The sequence below is a fragment of the Ammodytes marinus genome (assembly GCF_949987685.1).
Source record: "Ammodytes marinus genome assembly, chromosome: 11".
In the NCBI taxonomy this organism is placed as follows: Eukaryota; Metazoa; Chordata; class Actinopteri; order Uranoscopiformes; family Ammodytidae; genus Ammodytes; species Ammodytes marinus.
In genome coordinates, this window is record NC_137215.1 from 14,221,364 (window position 1) to 14,246,772 (window position 25,409).

Sequence of the window (25,409 nt, forward strand, 5' to 3'; positions counted from 1 at the left end):
TTGTTTCGAAAAACAGTTTGGTTTTGTTAAGATCATCGAAGATGATGTGTCTTAAACCCCATTTTTCATTGTCAGGGAACTGCTTTCTGATGTTTTCTCTTCACAGGACTTGAGGGATTGTTTCTCTTCTTTTTTTATATTCAAAATAATAAACAGGGGAAGGTTGAGAGAGAGGAAAAGCAAAGTCCAATTGTTGAGCATCCCTGCTGCCATCTTGTTGTTCTTATTGTCCATAAACGTTTTTGTCTTTTAAAAACAAGCAATATGCTAATGTGGGAAAATAAAAGAAGTGGGAGCAGATGAGCAGAGAGGAAAGAAAGAACAGGGTGGGGGGGATGAAAAAAGCCCGATCACAAGACTTGGAACCTCCAGGAGGCCTGGTCTTTGTAGTCCAAGCAGTCTGTGGTGTTAAAGTTGAGCTTCCACGAGGAGGCTGCAGTCTGCTCTTTGTAATCCAGGCAGTCGGAGGAGTTGAAGGCCAGGCCGGAGCCTCCGTAGGCCTGGTGGTGGTGGTGATGGTGGTGGCCCGTGGACTGGCTGATGTGGTGGTGTGGGTGGGCCGACATGGAGGAGGCCGTCATGGGGCTGAGCTGGTGGGGGTGGTGGTGGGAGTGCATGGGCGCCAGGTAGGAGCCGCAGTCCACGCCGCTGAAGTAGGAGCTGGAGGGGGCCGGGTAGCCCTGGCCGTAGCCGGCCGTCTGGTTGTAGGACATGGGGTAGGAGGTGGCTGCTGCAGCAGCGGCTGAGCCCGACATTGAACGCTGCATACATGAGGCGTTGGAAGGGGGTCCGGGCTCGGGCAGAGGGGCCACGGCCGGAGCGGGGGCGTTACCCGGGGAGATGGCCGGACTCCAGATGGAGGAGACGTTACTGATGGAGGTAGAGGTGCTGCTGAGAGCTGCAGCCCCTGTGTGGTTGGTGGAGGAGGAGGAAGAGGAGGATGAACCGGTACTAGAGACGGCAGGAGGAGTGAATTGCCCGCTGCTCTCAGAGCCTGTGCTCTCCCGGGCCGGGGAAGACTTCTTCTTGGGCGGCCGGGCTTTGGCACTGCTGCCGCTCTGCTGCTGCTGGCGACACTTGGCCCTCCGGTTCTTGAACCACACCTACAAAACCAAAAAGGGACACCAGCCAAGGAGTTAGCAACCGTACACACACACAAAAACAACCTCAGCATTTCATAAAAAACATAGTCCTATAGGCACAGACAGGCCGTGCTGCTGCTGCTGCTGCTGGGAGTACATTATGGAGGAAAATTGGGGGTTATTAACCATCAAGGTTCATTTCCAACCCCGGCCCCTTGGCTTGGACCAGCCAGGGGTCCGATTTCATACGTGGTAGACGGCTCTAAGATAACAGGCTATTGGGTTTCCCCACACAGTAGGGTAACTCTAGAGCACCGAGAGGGTAGGATCATGTATAGCATTTTGTTTCACACACACATTCTGAGAATAACTCAAATTGTGTGTGTGAGTGTGAGTGAGAGAGAGACATACAGAGAGAGGCCTGCCTTGGTTTTCCCCTAATGCCTTTCAAGAGCAGTATTTGTCCAACATGGTGGTGCACCAGTGGGTGAGTTATTGGAGTATTTGCTGGCATACTGTTGGCCTCTTCATTACAGATCCCTTTTTAGAGTTCAAATTACACAGCCTTCAGTTGGGTTGCATCAAACATGAGGAAATAGTCACTTAAGGCAGCTAGAAAATAAGCCTATCTGGAATTTGGTTTAATTCAAAACATGCAAACTGCTTTGCATGAAATAAAGTGGCAGACTGATGAGGTCTGAGTGAAGCTTGCTAAACCAGACAACAGAGGTTGAAAGAGGAGAATATATAAATAACCACAACACTTCAACACAACCATCCCCATTCAGCTGCCCCTCACCAGTGTAATGGTTGTAGCAGTTACGTTCCCATTAACCAATTAACAACCCACTAGGTCTGTATAATTGTAATTCTAGTCATAGTCTCACCATAACATAGTCTCAAAATCAAATAACAAAACACTGATAATTATCCTCTTTTAAAAATGAGAGCTTAAATCACTGAAATCAACCAAGTCTAAAATCTCCATGAATGCCCTCATAGCATGATATATACCCTTAATGAAAACATGAGGATGATGATTTTTTAAGTAACATTTCCTGTTAAACAAACTAGAAAAAATAGTGAAATAATCTAATTTGTCCTAAATGGACCATTTTAATCATGTTTTATACCCAGCAGCTTGCAAACCCAGAAATGTAAAAAAAAATTATATTTATATAAATGACGTAATCATAAGGTCAATTTCTACTGATAATTTTAAAAACACAAATGACTTCATCAATGGTCAATTTCTACCTTGAATTTCTAAAACCCAACGGTCAACTTCTACTTTAATTTTAAAATCACCAATGTTCAATTGATCAGTTTTTTAGAAATATATTTCTTCTGCACTGTGTAATATGACATCATCAAGAAAGTTCTAGAAAGTTCTAGAATGCAACGCTCCCTGGGTAACCCCACCCCTTTTGAATAATAACAGAAGCTACAGTGGCCTTCAAGGACAAGAACAATTCTAAATTCTAAACAATGCACCTGATGACATTCCAAAAACATGGATGCCTCCATAAGACTTGCCTGCTCAATGTACAAAATGTAATATTAATATTTGTAATTCTCTGCTCAGGAGGATAATTCAGATTATTGGCAGAGGTGATTTTACACCAATGAGGACATATTTATGAATGAGGATATTGATTTTAGCTAATAAATCACTTACAATGTTACACACTGCACCTTTACGGTTTGACAGGAAAATATTTAGATTTAGGCTATATCCTATAGCCCTAGGACATGAACCCACTTTTGAGATAAATGAGTAATAACATAATACAAGAAACTACTGCTTAATGTGAATAAGCAGAATGTGAGTTGAAATCCTGTAACGACATTTACATCGGAAAAAAGTTAGCCTACAATTAGGTTAATACAACGTCGAAGCCAAAATTAAAGCATTTTTTCCAAAAATGTTTTTGCATAATATTACCTTAAGACCTTTTTAATAGCTCAAAACATAATTTATCGTCATACATTAATCTATCGTCCATAGTTGACCGTTAGCTCAGACCGTCTAAACGCCTCGCTCCTCACCTGCACTCTGGACTCCGGCAGGTTGATTTTCAGCGCCACTTCCTCCCGCATGAAGATGTCCGGGTAGCGGGTTTTGGAGAACAGAGACTCCAGGATGTCGAGCTGAGAGCGGGTGAAGGTTGTCCGCTCCCGCCTCTGCTTCCTGGGGTTGGCTGGGAGGAAAAAAAAAACACATGGATTTATTACACATGGATTAACAAAAATGTAATAATAGCCTAGTAGGACTAATATAATAGCCTCATTTAGGAGAAAAAAAGTGCCATGGTTGAAAGTCATGCAATCCTTCTTTTTCTTCTTCTTTAAAACAATTAAATAAAACATCTGTCATATTCATGGCAAAAAATAAAATGTAGATTGTTTATCAAACACTTAAACCAACTGTTGCACTGACTTTATGAAATAGCCTACAAACATTTCCCCTTATCCTCTTTAGCCTATTTGCGACATTTCCATTTCCATTTGAAAAACTTTGACGAAAAACTGTTTATTGACAGGCAGTTTGACAATCACTTTATTACATACCAATTAATGGTAGCCTAGTCAAATGCCACACTTGAAAGAAAAAAAACTATTTAATTGTAGCCTGGCCTATTAAAATAATTCACTCTTATTGTTTCCCCATAAGGCCCAAAATACTCATTAGTATTACCATAAGTCTTATTATTATGAGGCTATTGTCATAATTTTTTTATTATTAATTTTATTATTTATGACTGAAGATCTTGACTTTACTTTTATATCTGAATATCTTCAACGATGTTTACTAATCCAAACGGGGCAGGAAGGAAGGAGTGTGTGAGTGCGTGTTAAAGTGTGTGTGTGTGCCATGGTACCGTACCTGGGTAGCCCACTGACGGGTGCAGTAGGTCCATGGCAGCGCCGCTGAGCCCCAGGCCATTGACGCCGTAAGGGGGCTGTTTGAGGTAGGACATCATGCTACAGGCGGTCACTGCTCCACCCAGCTCAGGCCAGTGGTTCGGTTTCCCCCGATGCTGCAGTTTGACGGGACAGGGGGCCGATCCTAGTCACTGCGCGCACACGGGACAGAAAATATTTTAGGCTGTAACATTTAGAGAACAGAAAAAGAATCAAAGCAAGAAGGCTATTCGACTTTGACACTAACTACAACATGAGCTTTTTGTCTCATGTTTCTATTTTGTATGAGTCGACGGAGGGGAAATCTCGCCTCCCAGCTAATTTTACTAATCTCCGATTCATTCAAACTGGGACATTACCTACGCAGGAAAAAACTAAGAAATAAAATAAAATAAATCATGATACAGTCCTTGATACATCTTTATGTAGGCTACTTATTAAGTGGCTGTTTGATAGAAGAACTATGAATTACTGGACAATAATTTCATAATTTAGAGTTTGAGACGATTTAAGTACCTTAAGGAATATTGGATTATTTTTTTGTGAGAAGAACCCAGGTCAAACGGCACCTTAAAAAAATACGCAAATTAGGCCTACACAGATTTTTCTATAAAAAAACAGATTTTATTTTCACACCCCAACTTTCTACCAAACTCATCTGAGAAGTAAAACGATATGAAATTGATGTATGATTATTTGAGTTTTTTCTCCATTAAATCCATCTTTCAAATTCTTTTTTGTATTGATTTATTTTACTGAGCAGTGCACCACCTTCTGCCTACAGAATATTTATATTATTTAAAACAGACTTCTATTATGCAATGCATCATTTCAGAGATCTGAATGCAAAATATCTAAGTCTATGATCAGTGTGTCGAACTTTGAGAGACAAAAAGCAAAATGGTGAACGAGGAGTTCAAATGCTAACTCTATATGCATAAAAAAAACATGTATTGTTATGTCACGTGCAAACGCGTAAACATTTTTTTTCATGGTTAAAGAAAACGCTCAAAGCTTCCAAAATGTGTGACTGTGTGTGTGTGTGTGTGTGTGTGTGAAGGCCTGCTCTCGCACACACACACACACACACACACACACACACACACCTAGGCCTACATGTAAATATCATAGATTTTGGATCTGATTTGACAATCTATAAAAAATCTCAGCTGTGCTTGTCCGAAGTATATCTGTAACTTGCTCGCTCTTGTTGGTTCGGTTGTATTTTGACCAAAGCGAGACTCATGTGCTGTTTTAATTTGATCCTTAGTGCTCGGCTGAAATGAACTCAATCCACAATAGAATATTTTTTTTAAATCCACTGAATAGCCAAAACCATTTGGCCTGTAAGTACACATGAATCCTTATTTTTTTCTAGGGAGTCGATTTGACCCGTTAGTAAAAATCATTGACTTTTATTTGACAAGAAATCATAATCTTAACTGCAGTTTTTCCTCCTTAATGTTAACGCTCAGACGGGGAAAAAGTCAGATTATAGGCTACATGTACTTCTTCATTTTTTACGCAGATGGTTAAATTGTATTTTCTATGAAGTACAACAATAATGGTTATCCATTTCGACTGTGTTAAAATGCTATGTAACCTATGAAATGTAGCCTAGGGTTTTACTCTGTAAATACGACAGAATTGGACACATTTTGGACACATCTCCTCAGCTGGCCGTGTGTAATAGTACTTTAATAGCAGAAAATAAAACAAGTTTATATCAATCCACTAATTCAACCAGCATACTACTTTGTTTTCATTTAAACTAACCTTCAGTAAAATTCCTGACCATTAAGTTTGATCAGTGAAGAATGATTCAAACCTTTAAAAAAACACCTTTTAGATTAGAGAGTGTGAATTGAATTAGTGGCTCTGAAAGGGGCATATTGTATTTAACAATGAGCTCCTAACTGACCAAACTAAACCTGAACTAACCAAACGTGTATTCCAGCGGCTTTCTAACGCGCATCTCCAGCTCTGCCAGGCCGCAGTGAAAGGGGCGAGATCTCGGTGCAAATGAACTCAATTAGAATTTAGATTAGACCTCCGGGGAGAGAGCGTTTCAGAAGTGCTCTTATCAGCAAAATAAATTAACAAAAACCAAAACACGCCTCTCCAATTATCTACTAAGTGGTTCCAACGTTTAAACGGTCCGATTGCTCTCTCTTCTTGGAATAGAAATATGAAAACTATCTACTCGGGAGGAAGTTGACTCAATTTATCCAGTTGAAGTCTGAGAGTCCTTCCACCGTGCGCAATAATTGATAGCCTGCTATATCCGCAAAGAAAAACACAAACGTGCAGCGGTGCAAATTGAAATCTTGCAAACCACATGTCTGACTTTAACGTTTTTAATTAAGTTACTTTTTTAAGCTTCTTTTGTTAATGACGTTTAGTTTTTGTTGCTCGGAGTAAAAAACAACAACAAAAAACACTAACTTCAAGAATTATCGAGAGTAAACAGAAGAAACTTTACCTTGTTTTTCTCCTCTTCCTTCTCCCGACCTCTCGGGCCACAACAGGCGAGCAGCAGTAAAATTATCCAGCAGTAGGAAGTCTGCAGGGCACAAAACTCACACAGCGGCAGCAGCAGACTTGCTTAAAAACAAATAGCAGCGTTCAAACCCGGGCAGCATCCCGGAGAAACGCGCAGTTATCGGCACACCGCTGCCTCCTCGGTAACGTTCCGCGTGTAGCCTATATATTTTTTTACAGACACATAAATCAAACTCGTTTGCTTTCAGGGGGCTTGTAGTTGTCTGTCAGAGTGTTAAGGTGATTTCTAATGGAGACGGATGGGGAGATTGATCACCCTCTCTCCGCCCTGAGCCTCTATGAGCGGAGGACACCTGCGGATCCGGCTACTGCAGCCAATCAGCTCGCGTCTACGGGATGACGGACGGCGCAGGCGGCCAATAGGCGCGCAGAGGCAGCCGGGGAGGGAACACGCCCACTCCTACCCCCCACCCCCCACCCTTACTGGTCCCGAGACCGGACGAACCAAAGAAAAAGATGGAAATGTTTTTACAGGCCTGCAGGAGAAAGTGCTACGTGGGGATCTGCGTAAAACTGCATGTAGGAGATGTTCACGTTTTATTATAGGAAGAGTTTCTTGTTTTATTATCTGCAGCAGCGCACACGAAGAGGCCGATCTGAAGCACCTTGGAGCGAGAAACAACAGAGCTATAGTCCTGTCAAAAAAACGAAATGTGCGGACTTTTCCTCCATCTTAAAATTGGGTTCTTTTCATAAATCTGACAGTTTTTCCTGCTCTTGTTTTCTTATTTTCTCAAAGGCATCAACTGCGTGGCTTATATAGGCCTAAATGTCAAATGTAAAAATCGTGATTCTGATTTTTTCATTTTTTTTTAATCTTTAAAAGCACCTAACGGGATTTTTAGTTTGACATTAAGCTGCATTTTATTTTATCAACACACACGTCATGAGGCCTTGCCAGCTTTTTATCAACAATGTGTTACTGCTGTTAACTAATCATCTGTGTAGTGAACGTGAGAATTTATGAAAAAATAAATAAGTTTAAATCATCCATTTAGATTTTTATTGTGATACACCCCCTCCTCGCTCTCTCCACACACACACACACACACACACACACACACACACACACACACACACACACACACACACACACACACACACACACACACACACACACACACACACACACACACACACACACACACACACTCACCTCATGAATATTAATGAGATCTAATCCCCATTTAGAATTACATTTGAGGATGGTTGACGTACAAGTGTAATAGGGATAGACCTCAAACTCGGAGGAAAAAGAAGAATCCACAGAGGGAGAAGATGCAGAAGCTGCGGTCACTGAATCAAATCGTGCACTTTATGCCGATGTTTTTCATGTGGTTTTAACCCATCACACACCAAACTCAACTGTTCTTTTTTGGTGTGTCAGCGAGAGGTCGTGGGGATGCAGTACTGCTCGGCTTTTCTTTTCTTTGTGGATCTCTGCAAAAACATCAACTTCTGTAAAGGAGACCTGAGCTGAAAGTGAGCTAATGTTCAGTGAGAGAGAGAGAGAGAGAGAGAGAGAGAGAGAGAGAGAGAGAGAGAGAGAGAGAGAGAGAGACAGAGACAGAGACAGAGACAGAGAGAGAGAGAGAGAGAGAGAGAGAGGAGAGGTATCAAATCAAAGTGGAGGCCGATGAGACTTAAAAGTCATCCACGAGAGCACTTTCACAGAGAAACTTAGACATCAATAGTCGGCGGAGCAGAAAAAGGGAACAAAGTAATGTCGGAGGTTGTGTGGAGGCCTGCAGTGATGCTGCTTATAAGGGCGGATAAGGGCACCTGAATGCATCAAAACGTGCGTAAACGCACCTTAACATATGGAACTTTCTCTCAATGTTTTTACGCACAGTCTTAAATCAAACGTAGTGAGGGTGAGGAAGGTCAACTGTGTTAATGAAGAGAGGTGGCTTCATTCAAATTGACGTTTTTCCAGCATAAAAAAAAATTATTTGGGTTTGTGCTGCCTGGCTGCTGACTGCAGGTCAAACACTTTTACGCACTGTTTTATTTCCACCACATGTGAAGTCCGAGCAGTCAGAGGGCCCGTGGAGGCTCTGCCCGAAATACCATCACCCCTCCTCTCCTCAGCGAGCGAGCGCGCGCGCACACACACACACACACGCGCGGGCGCACAGCCTGCGTTAAATTATGCAAAAAGGCCATTCAACAAATATGGCCCTCACAACACAACAGAGTCGGGTTATTCTGACATTTCCCCTACATTTCTTGTTTTTTTTACCCTCTCCTCTCTCTCTCGATGTGAGTAAGACCCCGAGATAAACCCCTGAACAAGTATCAAGTTATCAAGTTGCACCAACCTTTTGTAATAAGAGTATTTTGTCTAATCCCAAATTGCAGTTGAATTTTCTTAATGCTGAGCTGGTAAAGCCTGGGATTAGGCGGCGAGGAGAGGAGGGGGAAAAGTTTTGTCCCTTCAGCCGGCAGGATTGGAAGCGGGGATCTGTGGGGATGTTGTCGGTGCTTATTAAAACGATGATGCATAAAACACAGTGCTGTAGGAGCCCCGGCGCTGCACGCAGAGAGCCGGGCTCCCTCAGGTGCAGCTAGGGCTTTTTGGACGGCGGCGGGGAAAGGAAGTAATGCAGAGGGCCGAGCACCTGTGAGGTGAGGCCAGGAGACATCAAAGCTCACGAGATAATCCATTCAGTTGAAGGATCCTCAGCAGCACAGCAGTGCCGAGGCACCGGCGCTTTTAACTCAGCGCGTCGCTCTATATTAACTGAAAATAAGGAAAGCTGACTCCAAATGTGTTTCACTCCATCTGCTTCAACAAGAACCTTCAATCAACCAAGAGACACAGCGGAGGTAAGACGAGGCAGTTTAGGCCATTTTATTCTTTCAGATTTATTTTTTAAAAATATTTGATTAGGCCTAATCACCTGGTATAATTTAATTGAACCTAGGCTATATAAGTTTTATACTTTTTTTTTTTAAAGATTTAAGATAAAGGAAATAACTTCTGGGGAATGTTGAACTAAAACACTTAGTCCAAATTCAGCATTAGCCTAAAAGTAAAGTTTTGCGCATTTAAACATTGTTGCCTGAAATAAATAAACGAGCTCTTTAAACATGACAGAAAACATTTAAACGGTCTATATAACACGCTTAAATACATGTTGAAGTGACAGGCATTGTGAATTGAATCATTTTAAGGTTGTCTCTCTCTTTCTCTCTCACACACACACACACACACACACACACAGCACCACATGCAGCCCTGACTGCACCGAGCAAAACGTCCTTCGCCGCTATGGCTCGGCGCTTTATTCTCCACATTACAGACAGACAGCCGCGATAAACGCGCTTTAATATAAAGTAAAACAAAGCGCCTCGGGGGACGTCAAGTGCGTAACGTGCACGTACAGTCGGACCAAAGCAGAGAAGAAACGAATCAGCAAATTAATTTGGAAGTATTAGAAAGGCCGGGGAGGACGTCTGCTGTCACAACCGATTTTGCTGCTTTAATCGCGGATGGCAGGCTGCCTGCGGGGCCGTAGTGGAGGGTTAAACCACAGAAAACTACAGGGATATTTTTTCTATTTATTTTTGTTTGACATCAGTATGCAGAAAACTCCAAGTTTTAAGTTTGAAATTGGGACGGTTTAGATGGTGAAATATTGTTTTATCTAAAATGTTTATTGATTTTTTTTGACCCTCAGTTTTTTTTAAATGTATTTCCAAACCATCTATGGCTGCGGGATACCGGGACTCCCCAGGTCAGCCCTCAGTCTCCAGCGCGCACAGAAGCGAGCCCAAAAAAGAGAGAGAGAGAGAGAGAGAGAGAGAGAGAGAGAGAAAAAAAAATCTGCTCGGTACAAAGTGATGCCTCTAATCTTCCTCAGAGGAACCTGCTCAGCACCGACCTCAAACATAAAAGCCGAATGGCAATTTTAATTTATAAGCACGCACAAATCGCAAGGGAATTGAACAGAGCGCCGAATAATAAGTATTGCTAAACGCAACGCTCGCTGGTGAATGCAGTGATAGGGGCCACTTCTGTGCAGCGCTGCAGCCAACGGCGTGCATGCATTTCAATAACTTTTTTTCTGACGTGTGAAAAAGAAAGTAAGAAACAAATCAGGATCATGGTTGGATCATGTGGGTCTGAAGGTAATAATGGAAAAATAATTAGAGAAAATAAGGTTTAAGAATTGTGTATTCCATTATTAAAATATACATAATAATAGATTTTCTTCACAATGAACTGAAAACATTTATAAAACAGTTTAAACGCTTGTAGATTAACAACCTGCAGATTTTTAATTGCCTGCGTTATTTTTTGAAGGGTTAAAAAAAACGCCACACGCTGCCTTGTGGAGTATGAAATCATAAAGACTTTATTATTGAAGACTCGGGTTATGACACTGGAATAAATAAACAGATAAATGTTCAACACGTAAAGGACAAGTGGCACCAGATGTGGAACTCTAGGTGATGCACGTGGAAGCATATTTCTCTTCTTCAGAATACAATAAATAGAAGAAACTAAAAAGTCTGTTGAGCAAAATGAACATGAAATGTGATGGTAGATTCACTTACAAGCAGCTTAAAAGGACAAAACGGCAATAAATAATATACATATATCTTTTTTCATTTTAGACTGCATAAATTCTGACAACAAAAAAAACAAAAGTAGGATATCAAAGCTGTTGGTCAGAGCAGTGATGAAAATATACAACGCAAGTTTTTTTTTCTTTCTTAAACATGATCTTTCTTTTGGTAAACTGCTTTCAAGCCAAGACAATAACAACAACAACAATAATAATAATAATAATAAAAAAAACAATAGTATAATCAAGATGTATGCAAGATTTATGAACAGTAATGCCCTCCCGCTTTAAGATATTTTACAAGTAAAAACAAGTGAAAAAATTAAAAGATACACAGTCAAGTAATGAAGTAGCTTGAAAAGACTGATATTACAACTCTTTTCTTTTATCATTTAAAAAGTCCAAATGTAAGGTCAACCCCTTCATTCTCTTCTCAACATGTTGAACAAAAGAAAAAAAAAGAAAAGAAAAAAAATCCCCCCTGTTAAGCCCAGTTGTGCTGTACCTTAAAACCTACTGGTATCCACATTCAGACAGAGAAAGGCTGTGCTGCTGCATCTCTCCATGCAGATCTCACACGGTCTGACAGGGCTGTGCACCACGCTTGTCTCTTATATATTTATACTACATTACAAGTACCGTTCTTGGTTAAGCAAAGGAGAATAATTAAAAAAAATTGTATATATACGTGGGAAAGTTTGAGTCCGTGTAAAGTCGGTGGAAAGGCATCTCGGGCCTTCTCTGACAAAAACATCAACCACATCAGGATTTTCCAATAGCTGATCGATAAGGTCTAGGAAAGCCACTATCAAATAATCAAATAATAATCATATTAAATGGTAATAATAATAATAATAATAATGATGATACATTTCTTTTATCGGCTACATTTGTTGGTTGTGTTTATTCTCTGACGTGACAATCATTGAAGCACACACTTCTCCTCTTTCTTGGCCATCTTTCCTTTGTTCTGCTCCAACGTTCTCTCCAGGTGCTCGTCCTCCTCCTCGGCCCTGCGGAGGGCAAAGGTCAAAAGGTCAGATGTGTCGGGGGAGGAACACACACACACACACACACACACACACACACACAGCGTCACCGTGGCCACCTGTGCCAGGGGCCGAGCTCAGACCTTTCACCCGCCTGGCACCCTGTTGGCGGACGGCGTTGCCAAATCTGGCAGGGATCCCCGCCCATGCAGGTGTGCTGCGGCTGCTGCAGTGCATGCAGGGTAACTGCAGGCTGGCTGGAAACACCACATGCCCTGCAATGTGTTTTGTCTACAGTTTCTATGGGACCCCTGGAAATATAAAGATAGGCAGCGGACACTCTCGCACAAACTCACTAAAGGGGTTGGAAAAACTATCCCACTGAACTCTGTGTTTGTGTTTTTGACTTCTCTACACAGTGACTTATGCTATTGGAGGATTGTGGGTAACTTACTGCTTCTCCTGGGCGTCCAGGTCCCTGACCAGCGCGTCTCGTTTGTTGACCAGTATGACCAGTTCATCCAGCAGCAGTTGCTCTCGTCTCTTCTGCGCCTCCGTCTTCTGCCAGTCTGCAACCACACCAGAGGAACACACTCCTTCAGACCAGCAGACACTAAAGACTTTTAATATTAACAAACCACCAGGAACTGTATGGATGATGAGTTTTATCTGAGGACTGAGTTCTATTTGGATCCTCCTGGAATAGAAAAGTCCCCGGCACTTTTTTAAATAGTGTTTCAGACACTTGTCTCCAGCTCTTCATCAGGAATACAGAGCTTCAAACATCCACAGCCAGGGGTTCTCTTGTAAAAGTTCCTCATGTTATCAACCTGCTGGACTGTGCAGAAATGAACACCAGTGTGTAGTGACGACGCATTTGACCTGAGCAAACATACTGCCGACTGAAGGATGTTCTCATGTGTCTTGTATAACATCCTTAATCAATAATTAAAAATAATAATAATAATTTTGTTTATTGGTATTTGTTGAATGTTTAGTAAGATTTTCTGGGAGCAAAGGATGCATGACTTTTGTAGCAATGCCAATCAGTTTTACAGAAAATTTTGAAAATCTCATATTGAGAAGTGGAACTGAGTAAGTATTCAAAATTCTGTATGATAACAAAAAAATAGAGCACATAATTGAATCACCTATTAAAAGTGACAGCCCTGTTACATGTTGCATTTTCTATTTATTTTACGTTGAGAGCGAAATTAGTTTTCTCTATAAAGAGTCAAATTCTGTTTATGTTCCCACTTAAAACACGAGAAACGCTATGGTTGGGTTTTTACGGCCCAAATATTTCATATTACAAACATGTCGAAGTTACTGTTGTTTCCTCTGATAAATAAACAAACAAACAAACAAACAAACAGGTGAGTCCCTGACCCCCCTCTCCCCGTTCTCCAGGAAGGGGCCCCACAGGGTCCAGGTGGGACCCCAATCCAAATCCCCTCAGCCTCTCCCTGGAGGGGAGGGGGGATGCCCACAGGAGAGCTCTCTCTCCCCCTGGGGCTCAAATATCCACCAGGCGCCCTTGGCTCCCTGCCTCACCTCCAAAACTCACCCCCCAACAGTCCTTACAGTATGACGTCATTATAACAAACTGCATTTACCCCTTTTTTGTACAACTTAAACAACAATACAGTCCAATCTGTTTTACAGCAAAAGGACAACAGGAAACCCCCAGCTTCTCCTCAGTTCATACACACACACACACACACACACACACACCCACACACACATAGGCAACGTCTCCCCTCTATAAATATTTAACCAGCTATTGATTTGAGAATAAAAGGGAAGTTGTAAAATGTCAATCACAAAATAAGTGTCGCTTTATTAAAAATAAATATTCCCCCCTTCCTCATTGAGTCAAATTGCAGCAGTCAGGCTGTGTGTGTGTGTGTGTGTGTGTGTGTGTGTGTGTGTGTGTGTGTGTGTGTGTGTGCATATGTGTGCGTGTGCGTGTGTCACGCTGGGCCCAGTGTGTTTGTCCTGAAAGGTCTGCACTCTCTTTATTGGCCTCACTCGTCCCTTTGAAGTTGACCACAGAGCGAAATGAACACAGTCCCAATATTTGGTTCTCTACGATCCCCTCTTCCTTACTCCCTCTCTTTCTCTCCTTTATTCTTCCTCTGAGATGCAAATTAAGCTGTCCAACCTGGTTCTAGAGGAGTGTTTTTAATTCTCGTCTTTGAGTTTAAAATAGTTTACGATACTGTAGAATCAAGAGAAATGTTGTCAAGTAGATGAGTCATCATCTATAGATCATTTGCGAGACAGGAATGTGAGTATCCATATCCGCAAAAAAAAACTATCCCACAATCCCACTATCTCAACAAGGCCCTGCCCACAAGGGGAGGGGTTCAGGAAGATGGGGAAAAAAACTTCCCACAATAACACAGAGGTATGTAAAAAAAAAAAATCCTTCGTCTTGAACCTGCCTCCTTCTACTTCACATGTCAGCCAAAAAGCCAAAGTCCTGTTCGACCTAGTGAGGGGGGCGGCAGTTGTGGTGATTGGGGGGGTTTGTGGGGGTCTGTCAATCACATGTGGCAGAGTCCCGCCCCCCTCATTAGGAAGGTAAACAATAAAGAGAGCCGATGAGAGACGTGGGTAACCAGACACCCATGAACAAACACAACACCCTGCAGTAACTCAGCAACCCCCCCCCCCTCCGCCCCCCCCCCCAACCTCTCCACATAAACCCCGCCTCCCCTATAAGAGAGAGAGAGAGGTTAAAGACTTGAAGGAGTGTGTACAGCTCACATGGTGGGTGCACGCCAACGGTAACCATGTGAGTCTGCACAAGGCACACAAGAATGCGCTGGTTCAAATCCCCATAAACCCCCCCTACTCCCTCCACCTCCTCATCGCCTCCAACCCTAAATTTATTCAAGAGAGCTAACTGGTCCAAAGGACCATACTCTCAAGGCGAGGGTCCTACATGCATCCATCTGTCTGTCTGTCTGTCTGTCTGTCTGTCTGTCTCTAGTTTCCTGTCTCTCTCTCTCTCTCTCTCTCTCTCTCTCTCACAGACATACAGACAGACACACACTGCTGTGACATCAGAGGATTTGTGTCAAGAGATAATGTTCTCTAAAGTCTTCAGACATTAAGACTACAAACAAGATCTAGAAACTTATTCCCTCCTCAATTATTTGTTGTCGTTTTTTTCTCTCTCCTCCTCTCTGCTCTTCTCTCTCTGCCTCTTGTTTTGTGTACAAAAAGGCCTAGAAAAAGCTGGTTTTGGCCGGTGTCCAAGTGGAGTCAAGAGACAAAAAGTGTCAAGTCCACAGGCGGCGCGGCAAGGTAGGGGTGGTTGATAAACACAAAAACTATCTCAACAGAAACTGGGAGATTTGTTCTTTGTCATGGGATTTGGTGACGCTAAGACATATTCAAAATATCCTGAGCCTTACAGTTTGACTCCAGGGTACTCAAGTTTACAGTTAAAACCTGAACATCTCTAATGTTCAGGGAAAACTGTGGATTTAACTTCAGTTACACATGTTCCTGACTCACAAACCGTTTAATATTTTTATGAGACAGTGCAGCTCAGACGAGAGTCAAGAAACTGAATCCAAACAAAACTCTGTTACACCATGTTACAATAACAGGCATACAATATGTGAGCTACACTGCAGGAGGCATTCGTTCCAACATCCTGGAAAACACATAAAGTCCTGTCACTCTGTCAGGGAGTGATGAGAGTAGCACATTTAAAGTTAGGTCGCAGCAGAAACAGGAAAAATGCTAATTTTAAAAAGAGACGTTATTTTTGCTAAATTCCCCTAAACTCAAGTCCAACAACCCGTGGAACGAAGCTACTTGTTATCGGCGTTTCCAGTCAACTAGCAACCCTGAAAGAGTTGGCGACATCATCAAAAGTCGCCCATGTGATAGGATTCCACAGTGCACCTAATCAATCAGGGTCTGTAGCGCGCCGCCCCGATGTGTTACAAAGCCCAAATAGATTTACAAATGGGAAGTGTGTGTGTGTGTGTGTGTTGGGGGTGTGGAGAGGGATAAGCTCCTGCATAGGATTACATATTGATTTTATACATATAAAAAAGCTTATCATATCAAACCGTAACAGGAAAAACTCTGGGACCCAGCTATGCATAAATCCCTTTTAGATGGCGAGAGGGCGTCCACTTGAAAACACACACACAGGCCTCCTCGAACGGAGCCAAGACACAGTTTTGTGTGTGTGTGTGTGTGTGTGTATAGGTGTGAATCGGTAAGCAGATAAAGAGGGCATAGAGGATCAATTTTGTGGCAGGGAGATGAGAGTGTGGCATACAGATGGCATTTTCCCGCCTGGCATCACAACAAGAAGGTGGTTATCACAGAGCATGCTAATAAACAACGACAACAACGCTGGCCCTGACCAAACACCCTCTAACAGTTTTATTCAGCAAGCAGCTGCACATTTACATCAAACCGCAAACTTTTTCTAACATCATGAAGTTGGAGAAACTCTGAGAGAAGATGATTTGAACTTTCACGATAGTTTTATGTAGATCATAGAAACTTATATTATCTTTTCCTTTTATCTTAACTATTGAAATAAAGATGAAGACAACCAAGTTTACTACTTTATTTACCTGCGTCAGACCCTTCAGGCCTGACGTCCTTCCTCAGTGTACAATGGCAATTACTGAAAACTGTCATCAAAACCATAACTGTTTTATCAGTGTCAGTGTTTACAATATGATCCATGTCTAGACAACCAATATTGTAATATATATTTTATGCAGATGGAAATAAACAGGACACTAGCACTTAGCAACACTAGCATTGTTAGCCAATTAGCATCAGAACACATAATGGACCGTGTGTGTGTGTGATATGATGAAGACTATGATCAATATTTAACTACATAGGCCGACTGAGAGAAAAAGATGAAGGGAGAGTGTTGTGCGTGTGATTGCAGGTATATATTTTTTGTGGGTGTAGGTGTATCTTAGCAATGTGTGTTTTTTTCCCTCTCTGCTCGGACTCACTGTGCATCTCTCTCTCTCTCTCTGTCATCGACTGGCCAACCAAACCAACAATTACTCGCACGCCCGACCATCGCTCAATGGACCTGCCCAAGCACTAAATAAGAGCTGGGGAGATGGCAGCCGAAACACCCGCACACACACAAACACACACCCGCACACAGGCAAACAGGCAAAAATGCAGGCACACAGGTGGACACACACACAAACACACCTGTGAGATGTAAACACACAGATGCAGACCAACAGATCCTCACACATGCACGCACACACGCACACGCACACACACACACACACACACACACACACACACACACACACACACACACACACACACACACACACACACACACACACACACACACACACACACACCTCTCCCCAGCAGCTCAGAACTATCTGTGGCTGCTACAGAAAGGTAGAGCCTGTGAATGTTAAGTGCCTCCCTTAGGGAGAAAAATAAGGCCGGCTGATAAGTTAGTCAGCTGCGAATTCAACAAGTCCACATGAAGGCAGAGAGGAGCGCGGTGACACGACACACATCACCTCTCCACCTCACCTCACACACTATCTCTGCCCTCTCAATTCCAAACACACACACACACACACACACACAAGAGCAGGCAGACATGATACACATCCGATGTATAAAGAAATATGCACTCACAGAAGCAACAGGAAACCCATACACACACACACACACACACACACACACACACACACACACACACACACACACACACACACACACACACACACACACACACACACACACACACACACACACACACACACACACACACACACACACACACACACACACAAGACTAAATTCACACAATAAACAAACACATACATTGTGAAAGCAAACTCCCTGATACAAACACACACTGGCATACAAAGCAGAAAAACTGAAATGGCACGGACATGCTGCAGCTCCATATATATAGATTAATAAAATGTCTGGACGACAACAGAGGAAATCAACCTGGACGCAGGCAGTGCGGCAACGTCTTTGCAGCTGCTGCTTGGCCACGCATGTCTGCTCTGCCCTCCCCCCTCCTCCTCCCCCTCAGCCCCCTCCTGCCTGGCCCACCTCCCTTCTTGCTAATTACAATTGATTTATTATGGACCAGGTTGGCTTATCAGGTGCCCGTTGAAATTACAATGGCTGTCCGAAAGGCTGTGGGGAGAAAGAGTGGTGGTCAATGTCGAATGGCAAAATCAATTAGCATTGATTGGCAAAAGGTTCATTTTGCCAAAGAGGACGCAGTCGAAGGGGATTAAACTTCCCTGGCCCCCTGACAACTTTGATACGACACAATGGCTGCTTTTCTTGCTGCGGTATAGTTAACAAGCTTTCAATAATATAACCGCATTTCTTTCTTTTTTTCTACCTCGCAAACCGTCTCTCGATGTGGCTGTGGCTAGATTTCAAATCAGGCATAGGCTATTTGGGGTCTAGCTAGTAAACAGATAGCATTGATCAAGTATCAGAGGGGTGAAAATCCTTTCGCAAGCCTCGCACCTTAATCCTCATCAAGAAGCCGACGCATAATTTAAATCATCCTGCTTTAGACTCTCAATGAAGGCTGGACAAAACGCAGGGAAGACAATACAGGTTGGAGAGAGATGAATCTCTTTAGTGGAACTCAAACAACGCTCGCGCTAGCTTTAACTGCTATCAATCAGAATGAAATGGAGAAAAAACTTCAATTGTTGCTGTATGTCATCTCTAGTGGCCAAATGTCAGCTGAAACAGATCATCAGATGTTTTGACTGTTAAATTATTGACATTATTTGGGAACATTTTGGAATCGGCATCGACTTGGATCCAAATACATAAGGAAACTTAACTCCTTCACAGATTACAGTTGCAAACAGTTATTTATTCTAATTTAGGTGGAAGTATTTTGTTGTAAAAATGCATATAAAGACACAAAGTTAAGAGTTTGAAATGTACAAGTAAGATGATAAAACAGCAGGGAAATGACACATCTGTACTGCCTGATACCTGCAGACGACATATTAAAACCCAAGACATCAATGCCCGTCTGTGTGTGTGTGTGTGTGTGTGTGTGTGTGTGTGTGTGTGTGTGTGTGTGCGTGTGTGTGCGTGTGTGTGTGTTAGTCTTACCCTCGATTGCAAGCATGGCTCTCAGCTCTCTGTTCAGCAGTTCGAAGCGCCTCTCCAGATCGTGTTCTTTCTCCCTGTGGCAAGTTACAAAGAGAGAGGAAAAAAACAGACACACACACACACACACACACACACACACACAGACAGAACAAAGTTCATCAATATGTTAATGACTAAATCATTAAGCACTTAAAGAAACCTGCAATAAACATCGATTCAGCTACTCGCCGGAACCTTCTCCAGCTTTGCATTAATCTACTGCAAATAACTGATACACATACTGTGCTCACACAGCCCTGGGTGAATGAGTGTGTGTTCATGTGTGTGGAAAAGAAAAAAGGGAATACAAAGAGAATAAAGGTGGTGGAAAACCGAACAATTTGAAGGATAAAGGAGAAGAAAATAGAAAAAGACAAAAAAAAAATGATCCATGGACATGCTGTGTGTGTGTGTGTGTGTGTGTGGTCTGCATGTGTATGTATGCGGAAATGTGCTGTGTGTGTGCAGCGCAAATTGAATTCTTTCCTCTTTCAGCCATATTAAAAAATGAGCTTATTCGGTCCCTAATAGAATTTGTCCTTCACAGGCGCCTTTTCTCTTCGCCTCCACAAAGAGAGAACAGAAAGGGCTAATAATCAGCCCTTCTGTCAATTGGCCACTTTAAAAGCCTCCCCTTTCCCACGATATAATGTGATTATGAATACTTCAATCTCTCTCCACTTGCACACTTTGAAATCCCAACATCCGCAAATGAAGAAGAAAAAAAGGCAGCGTGAATATTTATGTGTACTATGTGTGTGTGTGTGTGTGTGTGTGTCTCTCCACCTGTCGCAGCTGGCCACATACAAAAGAGACTAGCGATAGAGTGATGATCGCCACATTTCTATCGATTTCATTTCCTGTCTTCACATGTAAATCAATGAGTGGATAGACAAGAGGGGGTGAATGGAGTGGAAGGTACGTACGCTCCTACCCCTCGCGGCTGCACCGAGATTAACTTAACACCAGAATAAAAGTGTTTTCAGGTTTTCAGAGCACCAAAAAATAAACAGATGCTAATAGCATTGGCTAACTCTACCAGTAGGAGGTGGTTTATAGCACTTAGCCATTAAATTAAACTGCAAATATACAGTCATATGAAAAAGTTTGGGAACCCCTCTCAGCCGGCATTATAATTGACTCTGCTTTCACACAAAAAAGATAAAAGTGGTATGTCTTTAATTTACCAGGAACAGCTAAGTACTGGGATGTTTTCCAAACAAAGATTTTTTGAAAAGCAGTATTTAGTTGTATGAAATTAAATAAAATGTGAAAAACTGGCTGTGCAAAAATATGGGAACCCTTGTGGTCTTGCTGATTTTAATGCATGTAACAGCATGTAAAACTGATGACTTCAAACACAAAATTGGTTGGATTATGTTGTTAAGCCTTGAACCTCATATAAAGGTCTGTTTAATCATGGTAAAAGGTATTTTAGGTGCCTAAATGCAAGTTCCACTTCTCTTTGACTCTGCAGAAGTGAGACAGAATGCGATCATCAAAACAGCTCCCAAAAGATCTTAAAAACAAAGATTATTCATTGTCATGGTTTAGGGGAAGGCTACAAGAAGCTTTCCCAAAGGTTTGAATTGTCAATTTCTACTGTAAGGAACGTTGTCAGGGAATGGAAGGACACAGGCACAGTTGCAGTTAAACCCAGGTCTAGCAGACCAAGAAAAGTACAAGAGCGGCATATGCGGCGGATTGTGAGAATGGTTGCACACAACCCAAAGATCACCTCCAAAGACCGGCAAGAACATCTGGCCGCAGATTGTGTATCTGTACATCGTTCAACAATTCAGCGCATTTTGCACCAAAACATCTGTATGGCCGGGTGATGAGAAGGAAGCCCTTTCTGCGCCCACGCCACAGATACAGTTGCATCGAGTATGCAAAAGCTCATTTAGACAAGCCAGCTTCATATTGGAAGAAAATGCTTTGGACTGATTAAAAATTAAGTTATTTGGTCTTTATAAAAAGCAGATGTTTTGGTGCAAATTGCGCTGAATTGTTGAACGATGTACAGATACACAATCTGACGCCAGATGTTCTTGCAGGTCTTTGGAGGTGATCTGTGGGTTGTGTGCAACCATTCTCACAATCCTCCACCTATGCCGCTCCTGTTTTTTTCTTGGTCTGCCATGCCTGGGTTTAACTGCCACTATGCCTGTGTCCTTCCATTTCCTGACAACGTTCCCTACAGTCGAAATTGACAATTGAAACCTTTGGGAAAGCTTCTTGTAGCCTTCCCCTAAACCATGACAATGAACAATCTTTGTTTTTCAGATCTTTTGGGAGCTGTTTTGATGATCCCATTCTGTCTCACTTCAGCAGAGAGTCAAAGAGAAGTGCAACTTGCATTTAGGCACCTAAAATACCTTTTCTCATGATTAAACAGACATTTCTATGAGGTTCAAGGCTTAACAACATAATCCAACCAATTTTGTGTTTAAAGTCATCAGTTTTACATGCTGTTAGAGGCATTACAATCAACAAAACCACAAGGGTTCCTATATTTTTGCACAGCCAGTTTTTCACATTTTATTTTATTTCATACAACCAAATACTGCTTTTCAAAAAATCTTTGTTTGGAAAACATCCCAGTACTTAGCTGTTCCTGGTAAATTAAAGACATACCACTTTTATCTTTTTTGTGTGAAAGCAGAGTCAATTATAATGCCGGCTGAGAGGGGTTCCCAAACTTTTTCATATGACTGTATATTTGCAGTTTAATTTAATGGCTAAGTGCTATAAACCACCTCCTACTGGTAGAGTTAGCCAATGCTATTAGCATCTGTTTATTTTTTGGTGCTCTGAAAACCTGAAAACACTTTTATTCTGGTGTTAAGTTAATCTCGGTGCAGCCGCGAGGGGTAGGAGCGTACGTACCTTCCACTCCATTCAAACATCCCAGTACTTAGCTGTTCCTGGTAAATTAAAGACATACGACTTTTATATTTTTTTTGTGAAAGCAGAGTCAATTATAATGCCGGCTGAGAGGGGTTCCCAAACTTTTTCATATGATTGTACATTTACACAGGCAGCAAAACAGTTAGTTTTTTAAGATATTTACAGCAGAGAGAGCTGGTTCTGTCTTCTGATGAGCGCATTCTTCTTGTTAACCAACATGAACCACTCCTGCATCATGGCCTCCTCCTCCTCCTTGTTGTTCCCTGGAAAAGGAAACAGAAAAAAGAGGCAGAGTTACACACATGACCATACACCATGTCAAGAGCCTTTAATATTTATTCCTCAGCCATTTCCTTGCACCCTTTTAAAGCCAGGTGTTACAGTACAGTTACAGTAGAGTGAGACTGACAGATAAAAAGGTCATTTTCTATCATCGTCTGTGTCTGAAAACAATAAAAATTAGAGCATACGATGTTTTCAAGCGTAAAGGAATACACACAGTTAAGTCTCTTTGCATCTGAAGAGTCAGTATGTCTACCAGATATTAGTGTGTGTGTGTGTGTGTGTGTGTATAAATACACTCCTCACTTATGTTCCTTGTGTAAACATTCACATACTTCACACCATGTCTTCACAACGTCAATACGGCTTCAACCAGGGCGGGATTAACTCAGCGATTACCGTCGAGCGCCTTTACAGAGTGGAGCCTCTCACTGTAGGGCAATACATATCCCACCAATCACTCAGCGGGGCCTTCAAATAAAAACACGTCTGTGGGACTCTCCGGCGCTTAGTGTAATACCTGCTCCACCGACACACGGAGAGCTAGCAACGGCTCAGATGCATGGCTAATGTAAGTGTCGCCCACGCCTGGGGCTAAAGCTCTGTGATGTAACTTACTTACAGGGTACAAAGGGATGCGCACAACTGATACGGACAAAGCACAAACAAATGTAAACCTTCAATTTTTAAGACACAGAACAGCGCACAACTGCCTCAGTGTACTGAAATCAGACTTTTATGATGAGTCATAATAATAATAATTATCATGAGATTTTTAAGAATGATACTGTTTTTTTCAAAACAGGATGCAACCTGTTGTCACTCTCAAAATAGAATCAAGGGTCTTTCAATGCAGAGACTGGCAGAAAACAACTTAGTCTGAGTAATCAAAGTTTTCTGGTGGGTTTCAATGCTTTTTAACATTATTGAGTTTGGTAAACAGCTGTGAGATATACTTGGATTTTCAATCATGATCTATTGGCAAACACAAAAATGGTGGTTTGGTATTATTACGACAAAATCTTCAATTATATATATATATATATATGAATTAACATCACATTTATGTGACACAGGATTGGGCATTTAAACATATCAAACATTTGCCCAAAAAATGTATATTCTTAAACGACTAATTAAATAATCTGACGTATGTAATTGTACATACATTTTAAGGGTTTGGATCCTGAATGGTTCAATGTGTGCTAAAGTGGAAGAAGAATATGATAAATACTATCAAATTATCATTGTTTTTGTTTCCATATCGGTGTATGAGTGTGTGTATGAATGGGTGAATGTGGTAAGATATGTAAAGCGCTTTGGGGCTGAGAAAATCGGCTAGAAGGCGCTATATAAGTCAAGTCCATTTACCATTTATAAATAAACCCTGCTGTGGTCAGTTCACTGTTTATGTCTAGAATTGGGACATACGTTATGTGCCACTGGAAGCCATTTAAACAGCGATGGCAGTATTAATCTGACACTCATTGCGACTGTGAAGAGAAGAAATGGATGAAAACAGAGGACGCGATGAAAGATCGTCTTAGGGCTTATGTTATTATCTCTGGCTGTTTTTTCCCTTCGCTTTCTCAAGAGGGAGGTGTAATAGCTGCAAAGCTACGACAGGCATCATAACAGAATTAACACTAAGAAGACATTTCATACCACTTATTTATTAATTGGGGGCCCTCTGAATAAGAATAAAGGCATTGGCACATAGTGGAAGAAAAAAACATGCCAAGTTTTGATGTCTAATATTATCTTAAAAGTGGCTATTTCGCTCCTTATGAATTCAAACCGAAGTGAAGTGTGTCTTTTGATTACAATATGAAAACAATATGTCTGGTGCTTAATGGACACCCAAATATGATTCAAATCTGTGATAAATAAAGGATTCAGCTGCTCAGGACGGGAGCAAACCAAGAGACGTCTGCTGTCTTCAGTCTAACACACACACACACCAAAGCTCATTGCAGGGGAGAGGGAGTATTGGGTCGCTGTGTCATTGATGACAAAAGGCAGGCTCGTGGATGTGTGCACGGACACCGGCGAGTGTGTGGACATTTGTGATACTCTGAGCCAGCAGATGTATGTAATTTCATTTAGCAGGGTGGAGCGGGGAAGCGAGAAAGAGAGAGAGAGAAACCAGCGAATGAAAGAAAGCTTCAGGATTTAGCAAAATCGGGGGCTCGTGGATTACTGTAGTCAACTTTGAAACGGACGACACTCGGAGGGGGGATAAAGCCTGCGCTGACAGGTCATTGTGCTGCCTCGAAGTCAAATAAAACAAGCAAATAATAATGGCAAATATTAAGCTCCTGTGACATTGTGGCGAGGCGGGCTGGAAGACGAGGAGGGATTATAAAGCTATATCCCCCACCGCTACCCAGCCAGCAGCTAGCAGCCAACCACCGGCCGCATTTTATGAAAGGAGGGAGGGGAGGTGAGGAGAGGAGAGGGAGGGGAGAGGAGGAGAGGGTAGAGAGAGAGAGAGAGAGGGAGGCAGGGAGGTCAGAGGAAAGGTGGAGGAGGGGTGAGAAAGGAGAGAAGAAATGGTCCAAGTAGAGGAGAAATGGAGAGGTGACGGAGGGATGGACGATGACTGGAGGAGGGAGGGAATGAAGGCGACCAGGTGAGCGATTTAAAAGAAGAGAAAAAAAGGAGGGGATGGATGGATGGATGTAAGGAGTAGGACGAGTGGCAGGAAGCTCCAAAGCCTCCTCCCTTCCCTCAACCTCTCCACAGCTGAACTTTGACCTCAAGATACTAAGACATATGGAGATGTTACTGCACGTTTTTTAACATTTAAGATTTGTTTGTGAATGACATATTTTAAAATGGAAGTTTGAATTAGGAATTGCACATTTAAAAAAATATATATTATTGTGTTTTTTCGTGGT

At 42.1% G+C, this 25,409-nt stretch overlaps 2 protein-coding genes across 2 annotated transcripts in view; both read right to left on the reverse strand.

The window, feature by feature from the left end:
- Nucleotides 1–350: 350 nt before the first annotated feature.
- otx1 (orthodenticle homeobox 1) lies at nucleotides 351–4,066 on the reverse strand (the record flags this gene model as incomplete). Its single annotated transcript, XM_080036521.1, has 3 exons — nucleotides 351–1,103; nucleotides 3,132–3,283; nucleotides 3,970–4,066. 3 exons carry the CDS (start codon nucleotides 4,064–4,066, stop codon nucleotides 351–353), a joined length of 1,002 nt encoding a protein of 333 aa, XP_079892647.1.
- Nucleotides 4,067–10,919: 6,853 nt separating this feature from the next.
- ehbp1 (EH domain binding protein 1) overlaps nucleotides 10,920–25,409 on the reverse strand; it is a 155,157-nt gene continuing 140,667 nt past the window's right edge. Inside the window, exons 21-24 of the mRNA XM_080036631.1 lie at nucleotides 22,391–22,490; nucleotides 19,279–19,352; nucleotides 12,587–12,701; nucleotides 10,920–12,156 (exon numbers count right to left, since the gene is read on the reverse strand). Coding sequence (XP_079892757.1) covers nucleotides 12,066–12,156; nucleotides 12,587–12,701; nucleotides 19,279–19,352; nucleotides 22,391–22,490 — 380 coding nt within the window. The 3' untranslated portion in view covers nucleotides 10,920–12,065. The remainder of the gene's footprint in view (nucleotides 12,157–12,586; nucleotides 12,702–19,278; nucleotides 19,353–22,390; nucleotides 22,491–25,409) is intronic.